At 44.2% G+C, this 12,235-nt stretch overlaps 1 protein-coding gene across 2 annotated transcripts in view; it reads right to left on the bottom strand.

Moving 5' to 3' along the window:
• Positions 1-1,270: 1,270 nt before the first annotated feature.
• VWC2 (von Willebrand factor C domain containing 2) overlaps positions 1,271-12,235 on the bottom strand; it is a 593,413-nt gene continuing 582,448 nt past the window's right edge. For both annotated transcript variants that reach the window (XM_075586461.1, XM_075586460.1), the window contains exon 4: positions 1,271-3,106. In XM_075586461.1, coding sequence (XP_075442576.1) covers positions 2,955-3,106 — 152 coding nt within the window. In that variant the 3' untranslated portion in view covers positions 1,271-2,954. The remainder of the gene's footprint in view (positions 3,107-12,235) is intronic.

The raw sequence follows: 12,235 nt of genomic DNA, 5'->3' as shown, positions 1-12,235 counted from the left end.
TCCAATACCAACCCGTGAAATATTCCATAGCTAGCTTTCTTCAATCTGCATTGAATAGCTACTACAGAGAGATGTATTTGTTTAGCTAAAATATCAATCTTCTCCTTTATTAATGTATGTAAAAAATGTCCCATGATGTATAGATGGTTTGCACCTTTAAGGCCCTAACATTTATGTACTTCTGACTCGGCACCCATATGGACTTTGTGACATGCCCTCTAGGAAACAATAACAGGATAGTAAAAAAATAAAAAATAAATGTAGGAGAGCATCAGCAGTACAAAACTAGCCACTCAAAGAAAACACTAACACAGAAAACACCGGTAGAGCTCTAGCATTAAATAAATACTTCCCTTTATTATACAAAATCTGGAAGATACAGCAGCAAAATAGCACAATGCGTTTCTCCCTACACAGAGGGCTTTCTGAAGAGCAGTAATACACAGAACAATTTCCGCTTCCTTAAATACATCACCCAGAAGTGAAAGAATTAACGAGACATTTTCTTAACTCTTTTATTACACAAAAAAAGTGATGTCTTACCTAAGAGATTGGTAGATAGGGGATAACACTAGATACTGTATGTTAAATATAGCAAAAGAAAGAGCATAGAAAATTAAGAGAGAATCTTTATGGGTTTAAAAAAAAACCTTAATACTGTATTAACAAATATCAGAAGTTTGTATCTTTTAGCACATTTTATAGTTCTGCATTCAATGAAGTTTTAAAAATACAATGTAAAAACTGGTTCATCTTAAAATGTGACCCAGTATTGAGGGAAATTAATCCTACAAAATAACGGATAATTTTCCAAGGGAATAAGAGAATAAGAGATCATGGTGTATATTCGTTTTTACAAGAAAAAGTAGGAGTTGGAGTTTTACCATCTTCTGCTGATTTAACAAAGACGTTAACTGTACAGCCAAATGGATGCTTCACGTGTGTTCTGTAAACAATGAAAATTTGTGGTAAAAAGAAACTTGTTTCCTGACTCCAGCAATACAAAACTTTTTCAAATTAAATCCTTTTATAATTGTTTATCCAAATATGTTGTATATGTAACCATATGTAAATGTACATATTTATATAGGAAAGATAATACGTTTGTTTAAACAACAAATGTATGAACATGTCCATGTAATACGTAAAAGAAATGTAGCCTATGCAGCCCATGCCAGGGGTGCAACTCCAGTCCTTCAGCACAGGTGGCTCAAGCAGAGGATCAGTCTTTGACTGAGCCTCTGCTTGAGCCACCTGTGCTGAAGCAGGGACTGATTGAGCCAACTGTGCTAAAGTAGGGATACCCTAAAAACCTGACCTGTTAGGGAGCTGGAGGACTGGAGTTGAGCACCCATGGCTTATGCTACAGCAGCCCATGTATGGGATAAACAATGTACTAGATTATTGTTTTGAATCCACAGCATTGGAGGAAGTTTGAAGAGGAGGTACAGGTAACAGTTTGAAACCCTTATTACAAAGGGAATCCTTTTGGATTGTAATGTTAAAAGCTCTTGACCCACATAGTTTAAATAAAGATTTTGAGCTGCAATACTATTTGTAATTTTGGAATTTCGTGATAATTCTTTACCTTCAATGTGATGTACAGTATGTGTAAATTGTATCATTTGTATAGGTTTTTCTTTTTTGTATGGTGGGATGAAAGGGTTTAATCGTTTCACTTCCGGGTAATGTACTTAAGGAAGCAGAAATTGTGCAATGTGTTGCTACTCTTGAGAAAGCCATCTGTGTAGTGAGACCCATGTTGAGCTTTTTGCTGCTACTGTATGTCTTCTAGATTTTGTTTAATAAAGAGTAGAGTGCTGAGAAATGTCTCTTGTTTTCTAATAACAGTATTGTCTTTCTTCACAGTGGTGATTTCTTTATACAGTACTTGCTATAATTAGAAGATAGAAGAAATCAGAAGCTCTGATATTGGAGAACATCAATAAGATTTTTTTGGGGGGGTTGGGGGGTTGTGTTTCTAAATAGAAGTTACTTTCAAATGCAGGAGCATACATGATCAACCTCCTTATTGCTCATATAGTTTAGCATGACAATTTTCCAGATGAAAGAAACGTGAACTGTGGCCAACCTAATATTAAAAAGAGGCTCAGTGTTAGTTGCAACCACTACTCCAGTGATTCCCAACAGGTGGTAAGTAAACCACTAGGGGTTTGTAAGGTGTCTCCAAACAGTTCTGCAAGAAAATATGGACTGGTGGATCCCAGGCTGTAAAGTGCACCTCGGTGCGGGTGGTACAGATGTAAATTATCACAGGAGCATCCAAAGACAAGCTCCACAGTGCTTGGCGTCAGCCACTGCAAGGAATTGTGGGGTGTGCCTTTGGAAGCTCCTGTGATGGTTGACAGCTGTACCACCCCACACTGTCTGCATACACTGAGGTGCGGTTTGGGACTAAGCGTGGAGTCCCTTCATAAATTCAGGACTTGGATCAGACAAATGGTTTAATTAGCAATATGATTTATTAATTAGGGGTTTGCGGAACAAATATTTTGTAGCAGGGGAATTCATAATGTAAAAACAATTGGGAACCACTGCACTACTTCATGATTAATGATTAAAGACCATATTTGTGTGCAAGCAAAATAATCTTTAGACAACCAAACTCAATGACATACAGTATTTTAATCTGCATTATCTATATAAAACATTTATTTTCATGGTCTGTAAGGATGTAGAGAGATACATATAATATTTAGTGTAGTTAAGTATGCTTACTGTGAAAAATACACATTTATTCAGACAGAAATCTATATCTTCAAATTTCTCAAAATTCAGATATTTTACATTTTAGGAAAAAAAATACAGTGGCAGGAACAGCATTTTATTTTCAGGTCATTTTCCAAATTGTTCCTATCACAAACTGTCAGATTGTCCATTGCCCTAAGGTCATTAATACCTTTGCGAAAGTTTCATATAAAAAAGGTAAATTACTATATCTGCTTGCATTCGTGTCTAGTACACAAAGCTTGGCGTTCAATTCTCCAGGTGCCTTCTTCATAGGTACAGTGACATATAGTGCAATCATCTGTCTTCACTTCGCGTCCTGCTGGAATAACGATGGTCTCTGCGAAGCAGTTTGGTCCTGAAACAGAAGAGATTGTGATAACATTATTTGTTATGCTCTTGCTATGCTGTAATATACAATACTACCATAATGCATCTGCTGCAGTGAAGACAATGTGCAGAGCTCAATGAGTGCTTGCTCCATAGAGTTTACAATCTACAGTCATTTTTGGTGCCTGTGACACGGGGTGATAAAGTGACTTGCTCAAGGTCACACCGAGAGCTGACACTGGTATTTCAACTGGGTTCACACACATTAAAGGCAACGTTCTTATCACTAAGCAGCTTATTCAGCCCAAAAACAGTATACCGTACTGTATGTGGACTTTTTCACAATATTTGGTACTGTACTTTTCGCAGTTATGATTTGAGGGTGTAAATTTGCTATAAGCTTTTCCAAAATTACAGTGTGAAATTACCTTTAACATTGGTGTTCTGTGGTGGACACTTTTTTGCAACTTCAATATATATAACCACAGTACATAAGTAGATCTTAATGTATATTCGAATGTTGTCAATATTAAAAAATTGCTTTGCAACACTTTTTTCGGATTTCTTTTAGTTTGTTTTATCGAGAAATTTTTGCAAAAGTTCACATTGCTCAGGAATAAACTACTGTAAACTGCAATATTTACACCAGATTACTACAAAGCACATTTTCTGGGATTCAGTAAATACCAATGTGAGGTATCCCACCCCATCCGAATTAACAGCAATTGACTTATTCAGCGCTTAGTGAATCTCCTTTATTTTCATTTAATGTTTGGCAAATTGCTTTGCAAAGTTTGCCTTTGAACAATTATTAACAGAGAAATTTTAGCAAATTGTGCCTGATTTGCGTAATTCAGCCCCCTAAAATTGCAAATCTGTAATGTTCCTAGAAGACAAAAATAACAATTTATAAAAAATAATGATACAATTATCACTGTGCTATACAGAATAGGACAAAATACTACAAAACTAGCACGCACATGCTGTGGAGGAGAGCAGGTCCCAGACCGGAGAGAATGAATAGGTAAGGGTTTATTTGTTTATATTCCCCCCTACTCCGGGCAACTCAATGGCCATATACAGCTCCCTCTTTATCAGCTACTTGACGGATTGACACCATAAAGGTGCCTTAGAGACAGCCGAAGTGCAGGACAGTATTTCTCATGCACAAAATACTACAACTACCTGGTATAATGTTTATGCTGATTCTAAGGCAATTATTCAACATACTGTACATTGGGTTTTGCTACATTGTGTTTAGTTCATTTTCTTAGAACACAAATATACTTGCTCAACCTCATTAGAGATGGGGGAGGAGGGTTGGTAGGTATGTTGGAGTATGCCCCCCCCCACCCCCCAGGGCTGGTGAGTGGGTTACCCAATGCCTTATTAGAAAAAGTTTAGGGCATACAATATTCATATTCTATGTGGTAAAGGCCATATAGATTGTTGAATTGGGCTGTTTTGCAAGCCATACCCTCTCAATGGTGATTTTTAATTCTGCCGAAAAACCATTGAGGATTTTTCCCATGCTGCCTCAGATAACTTTTCACTCTGTATTGAATGAGAATAGTGTTTTCATTAAACTGCAATACCGCACAAAAACGCTCTTTGAAGTCAATGGGAGTTTCCATGCAATAGTTACTTGATCGGTGCTATTCCAGGTTAAACTATTACCCCCATAGAATAAATGTGATAAAAGTCCCAGTGAATCATCTCTAGAGATTTGAATTTACTTATAATGGAAACATATTGCCAATAATCAAGTGTTGTGTATGTACAGTAACTTCACTTGAGAGTTCCAAGAAAATCAGGGTTGTGGGATGGAACGCACCCACAGGGGATGTGAATAAACAGCCATCAGAAACAACGAGTCTCTATAGTTGAGTGCCCAGTAAGAATTTCTGTAGCTACTTTGCAAAGTTAATTATTTCCTTGTCACACACAATATTTAGACAGGATGCTACAAATCTATAATATTTTGGGGTTGTTAAATAGTATAAGTAGCTACATATTCGTTTTTTGCAATTTAGTTGTTCTAATATTGTAATGTATTGAATGCATTTTTTTTTGTGTACTGTAATTCCTTCTGCTATTTATAGTTAACTGATTTCGATCTACTTAAAATGATCCACAGTAAAAATTGTCATCTGCTCTACACAGCAAAACTAGCCCACACCAATAATGAAAAAAAGGACACAGTCACCTCCACCAGCTACATTTCTTGTCACCTTCAAATCCTGAAAGTCAATTATTTCCCCAAACCATTAATTCTTTCATATCCCAAAGGAATATGTCTTGTTGACTCTGTCTAAAAGGTTTCTTCAGTACTTTCTGTATGAAAGTCACAGAGCAAATACAAGTAAAGATTTACTGACATACACTGAAAGGCTTTGAATCCACAATTATCAAGGTATATTGAAGGTAAAACTAAGTAAATAATTTTCCTCTATTTTTAATGCTCGACTCATCTAACTCCAACCACAAAAAATAACAAATATATACGTAACCCATGTTCCCCCACCCCCGGTCGCAGATTGGACCTCTAGGGTGTAGTGAGGGCTGGCTACATGCATGTTGGTGGTGCATACCTGTGAGGAACAGGAGGGCCTGAGTCTCCCGCGTTGGTATTGGGGATAACAGGGATAGGCTTCTAGGGTATATGCCTCCATCTTCTCTAGCAATGGTGTAGCGCCTCCATCTCTATAAGACCCAGGGATATGGGGTGGAACCCTTACAGAGAATTCCCACTCAGGGATGAGAGATTCCAGTCTCAGTCAGTTCTTTGTTAAAAGCAGCAATGTCTCTTTATTCTGTACAGCAGATTAGTAGCAGCACACAGCAGCAGTTCATGCACAGCAGCAGTTCATGCACAGCGTGTACAGGGTCTTGTCCTCCTCTCCTTCTCCTCCAGGCTGTACCCCTGCAGGATGGGCTGTATGGGGCTTCAATACCCCCGACACCCACCCCAAGGGTATACCCTCTGGGAGAGGTAAGATTCCCACCCTCACCCCCTGAGCAGGGTGAGGGGCATTGGTCCACCAGCTATAGTTTTATCAGCTCTAAACGGGCTGGTCTTCTGCCTCCTCTCCAAGCACAGGTGTCACTCTAATCATGACCTCTCAGCACTTTCTGCTCCCAGGACATAACAGAACTACTTGGCCTTACTCCAACTCAGACCAGAACTTCACTCCTCAGCTCCCAGGACATAACTGCTTGTCACTTACAGGAACAGGCAGAACTAACTTTAGACAGCCCCACCCCTCATGATGTCAGCAGGCCCTCCCCTCTGTCTCAGGCCCACACAGAGAGTCAGAGGCCTGCCTCCATCAATCCAGGCAGGGCTTGAAGCGGGGGGGAAAAACACTCATTATCGGCTCAGGCACATAAGGGAAATCATATCCGTGTGACTGCCTATACCTAGCCACTATAGCTCTGTCTGCTCGGCTCAACCTGGGCAGCTTCCTGTGGCCCGCCCTGCTTGGCAGTACCCAACACTCCGGTTCTGCAGGAGCAATGTCATCATACAAAATACTAGGCCCCTTAGGAAGGATGATCTTTTGTTCTATCTCTTGAAATCTATGCTCTAGCTCATCCGCCACCTCCTGGGGAGTATAGGCACCTACCACCCACCAATGGTCTACTATGTTGCTCCTAATTAACAGGAACCTGGTACGGTCCATACCCTTGTGGTACCCAGTGAACAGGGGTGCCCACCACTTGTCACGGTGCTCGTACTCGGACACTACACTAGAAGTACCTGTCTCTGACTCAGCTTGGGATGATACACCGGACGTGACCGCCTCTGTAGAGCGCGAGCAGCTGCGTCTACCTTTTGCATTAATGTAGATGGTGGGGTTCATTTTGGAAAGCACTTTGCTTACAGGCCCTGCCTCCGCAGTAGTGTGGGACCCTCGGGCCCTCCCTCTGAACACAGGAGAAAATGACATTGGATTAGGCACACGTATCACATTATCATATGGTACTTCCCCATCAGATCCCTCGTCACTTAGTTCCCAATCCCTCAAATCCTTGGAGTACTTGGGGTTCTTACTTAACTTATCCCCGCTAGGTCCCGGTGTCATGAGTCGTGACAGGGCAGGGGCAGTGGCCGGGGTGATGGCACTAGGGGCTGGGGCTGGGGCAATGTCCGAATCAATGTCCAGAAAGCGGGTAATGCCACGACCACTGGGCACTTTCTTGCTTGCCCTCTCCAGCGTGCTTCGTGCTCCTCTGTGAATGCCGTGGCAGTCAAGGTTGGCAAGTGCAGCCGCCATGGCGGCTCCTCGGGCCACAAAGATGGCCGCCGGCCCTATGTGCCAACCAGAACCGGAAGTGTCATCATCGTTGCCGCCCGCGGAATCTCCATCCGCTCTGTGGTCACGCACCGGAAGTGCGTCGAAGACCGGAAGGGGCGGTGGTGGATCATCCGGTCCGCGGACGGGTAAGTAGGCCACAAGCCTTTCTCTCTCGCCCTCTGCATGTTCCTTCTTCGTCTGGCGGGAGTAAGGGGTGGGGGTGTCTCCTTACCACTCCGCTGCTGGCTGATGCTCTCTGGTTCCTCCGGAGCCGTCTCGGATCCCGTCTCCGCCGCACTGGGAGTCACCACAGCCGTGGGACTTCTAGGGGCTTCAGGCCGCACCAGCGCTCACCGTCGGGAGGTGTCTGGACTCGTCTGCTCCCTCTCTCTGGTAAGTGGACCACCATCTAGGTTACAGCTGGGGTGGTTCGCCGGTAGGCGCATCGCCACCGATGAAACGCCATCTTCTTCCTCCGAAGACGACTTGATCGGATCCTCCGCTAGGGAGTCACCTGGGTCTTTTGCGGCTCCGCCAGTGGGTAGTGGTACGAAACGGGCCTGCTCCGGTACCTCCAGTGCGGTCGCGCTCTTCTCCGCCGGAACATCGCTCGGCTCTGTAGTTGGCTGGGCCTTGGTTCCCACCTCAGCAGTGATGCAGGGAACTAGGGCAGCCTCGTCTGCTGTCTCTGCCACCTCCGTTAGTGTTCCTGGAGAGGCACCCCGAGGGGTCTTTAGCATGGGCCATGGTTCGTTAGGCCATAGGTAGTACGTGCCACATTGAAGGCATCGTGCTTTGGTGCTTGCGGCCGTTCCGAGGTGTCCTGCAGTGGACGCACAGGCACCGGAGGTACTCTCGGCCCTCGATCTCCACCACCAGGAAGCTTCCTGGGAGTTGGAAGACCGTCGTGCTTAGTTCTGACATAGTTAGTTCAGGGGTGGAACAGTTCAGTGTTTCAGCTCCTTGCTCTTCGAATGCCAGATGGAAGTGAAGTTCCTCGCTCTCACTTCCGGTTCCTCCCTTTGCTGGGGAGGACGCTCCTGATTGGCTCTCCTTATGCCCCCTCCCTCTGGTGAAAACAAGAGGAGGGTCACTCCTTCTCTCAGTGTGACGTGGCCTTGTCTGTTGGCCAGTCACAGTACAGGTGGGTGGGCTTTCAGCTTTCGCACCGCTCCGCTCCTTTTGCAGGGGATCTGGGTTTGGCGCCAAACCCCTGCACATCTCCCTCCACATTTCTCTGACAGTCTCTTTGCACGCTTCACGTGCGCGATCCAGGATTGGCGGGAGTCGCCATTTTAGTTCGGCTGCTAACTGCTGGGCCGTGGATGGCGCTGCGGTCACCTCTTTTAACTCTTTCATGCTCCGCGGAGCACATGTAGGGACGGCCGGCATCTTTGATGAGCCCTCCAAATGTATAATTGCACTATTCTCAGTGTCTAGTGCATAGCTCGTTCCTAGACACTGACTGCTCTCACACTGCTCACTAAACGTTCTCTGCATACTCTCTCTTATTGCTTTTACCCACTGATATGATGTGGCATACCCCAGGCTAGGCAGAACTCTTTCTCTGTGCACCGCACTCGCTGACGGTTCCTACAAGTACTCTGTGGTGTGTTTTATGTGGGTGCTGGCTAGTGTACCCGGGCATCTCCCTAAGGTACGGGCATCTCCAACTTTTGGCCACTCATAGTGCGGGACCTGGGCCATGGTCCCTGGACAAGTTAACAGGCTAACCCCCCCAGTTGCCTCACACTATCTGCCTCAAGGGACTAGGACAGCTATAGCTCCACACCCATCTTACATCACCCTCTTAGGGCACCCAGGGTGTACTGTGCGGGAATCCATGCTCCCCTGACTACCCCTGGTATGCATACATACCCTACTCTATCCAGCACTTGCATGGAAGATGCAATTATCTCTTCCAGCTCTGCTTTCGCTGAAAGCCTGTCCTGTTCTGGATCTCAGCAGCTCGCCTCCAAATGTCGCAGATTGGACCTCTAGGGTGTAGTGAGGGCTGGCTACATGCATGTTGGTGGTGCATACCTGTGAGGAACAGGAGGGCCTGAGTCTCCCGCATTGGTATTGGGGATAACAGGCACAGGCTTCTGGGGTATATGCCTCCATCTTCTCTAGCAACGGTGTAGCGCCTCCATCTCTATAAGACCCAGGGATATGGGGTGGAACCCTTACAGAGAATTCCCACTCAGGGATGAGAGATTCCAGTCTCAGTCAGTTCTTTGTTAAAAGCAGCAATGTCTCTTTATTCTGTACAGCAGATTAGTAGCAGCACACAGCAGCAGTTCATGCACAGCAGCAGTTCATGCACAGCGTGTATAGGGTCTTGTCCTCCTCTCCTTCTCCTCCAGGCTGTACCCCTGCAGGATGGGCTGTATGGGGCTTCAATACCCCCGACACCCACCCCAAGGGTATACCCTCTGGGTGTGGTAAGATTCCCCCCCCCTCAACCCCTGAGCAGGGTGAGGGGCATTGGTCCACCAGCTATAGTTTTATCAGCTCTAAACGGGCTGGTCTTCTGCCTCCTCTCCAAGCACAGGTGTCACTCTAATCATGACCTCACAGCACTCTCTGCTCCCAGGACATAACAGAACTACTTGGTCTTACTCTAACTCAGACCAGAACTTCACTCCTCAGCTCCCAGGACATAACTGCTTGTCACTTACAGGAACAGGCGGACCTAACTTTAGACAGCATGATGTCCCTACCCTCTGTCTCAGGCCCGCACACAGAGTCAGAGGCCTGTCTCCATCAATCCAGGCAGGGCTTGAAGCGGGGGGGGGGGGGGGGGGAAACCATGATAACTACTGGTGGTCTGCCCTTAACAGGACTTGCACCAGTAGGAGAAAGATATATAGCCCCCATTTCTTACCGGGGCTACATATACATAGGGCTATATTTACTAAGCGATCGTAAGCACTATGAGGGCTCTAGCATGCTTTCAAATTGAGTACAGTAGTTGTGGCCGAGTGTTTTCATTAGGAGCTACAATTGTTATTGACTCATACAGTACTTAAATGTGGAAAGAACGCATTAGCAATTCCAAAGTTGCAATAATTACAATGTAATAATTGTGTAATAAATCATTTACAGACAATTAGCAATGGTACCCATATGTGACGGAGCCTACTGTATAAATATTATTTGTAATTAATATTTCTCCAAAAATAGAAAGCTGCTAACATATTTCCCATGATGTGTGTTCCGATGTGAAAGGAAATATATGAACATTGAATTGCTTTGTACTTAATGTTACTAATTGTAGGATACAATATTGGGGGTTGGAGGGGTGGGGAGCTCCTGCTAGGCAGGGGCCTTGGTGCCTTTGCCTGTACGGAGGCGTGTGCAGCCGTGATGTCACCCGCGTGAAGCGGTTGCGTTTTTTGGCCAGTGGAGATGCGCAGTGGCGTGCTTAGTGGCAACACGGAGCTGGTTCGCCCTCATTGGCAAAACGCTCACGTGACCGGCCTGCCGTGCCAAGAAATCATTTGAAACTGATTTCTTGCGCAACACGCGCCCCCTCCCGCTTCTGCCCGCACGTGCCCACACTCCGCATGGACACGATCACTGCCTTAAGGCAATCTGATTGCTCTGTCCACACGGTCTGCGGTACCATGGTAATGTGCAATTGAAATGGTGTTAGGAGGAGAAAAATAAACAGTGTGTGAACAAACATTTGCAGAGGCAAAAGAAAGCTCCTTTTATGCTACTCAGATCAAGGTAGTGAATTGATAACATAGTTAAAATTTAGCTTTTATTCACTTCTAGAATAAAGCCCTAGAAGCCAAAAGCCCACCCACCTGTGCTGTGACTGGCCAACAGACAAGGCCACATCACACTGAGAGAAGGAGTGACCCTCCTCTTGTTTTCACCAAAGGGAGGGGGCACAAGGAGAGCCAAACATAAATTAAGAAATATAAGACAAGCAATGACTACACGAAAATTTATAAAAGTACTGTAAATGAATCAGAAAACACACCCAACGGAAACTAGGATGTTGCCCACTGTCTCAAACTTTATTCGCACCTCAGATGCAGTCAGTGGGTGTGTATGAAGGGATTCTCATGAGATAATCCCTAAAAGGCTGATCTTGAGAAGTTCAAAGGATACTCAGAGGTAAAGACCCTTTAAATGTGTGAAAGTAGTATTAATAACTCTGTGACTATATGTGTTTGCACATGGTAGGCAAACAAGACTGGTTTCAGACCGTCTCAGTTATACAGTAGTATTCAGATTACATTAATCCTGAGGGGAGTATTTATATCATTTAATGTGGTCTACTCCTCAGAGATTAATATCAGAAGGAACATGACAGGTTTTTCATCATATGTATGAATGACCTGAGTAGTACTGTATGACCACAGGAGTAGCTTGTGATAAAAATAGTACTGTGTGTGTACTAATTTACATACTCATGCATGTTTTGCATATGACAGTAAAATCACATTTGCCATAAGAATAATAAGGCGCATTAATTTTCTGTTAAATGTGAATGCAAGACCCATTTTTCTGCTTAAGGAACTTGATACGAATTCTCCAAAAGTTTTGTAAATGTGAATCATTCACAACTTTACTAGGAATAAGATGAAAAAGATATCTAGCCAAATTGGTACCATATTTTATATGAAAAAAAAAAAGGAAAACATAGGTGGTTTGATATCTTTTATTGGCCCATCAATGGATTATAGTATACAAGTTTTCGAACGTCACCACATGGTTCTTCTTTTGGTATGTCAGTTGTACAGCAACTCTGGATTATTATACATGTAGTCCTCGCTTTTCCGACACAATGCATCCCGCAAACCCGCGTTGTATGCGGGACAGTCGGAAAGTGGAATCCATGT

This window comes from Ascaphus truei, chromosome 2 (genome assembly GCF_040206685.1).
Source record: "Ascaphus truei isolate aAscTru1 chromosome 2, aAscTru1.hap1, whole genome shotgun sequence".
Lineage (NCBI taxonomy): Eukaryota > Metazoa > Chordata > Amphibia > Anura > Ascaphidae > Ascaphus > Ascaphus truei.
Note: the sequence above shows the minus strand (reverse complement) of the source record. Positions and strands in the feature narration are given on the sequence as shown.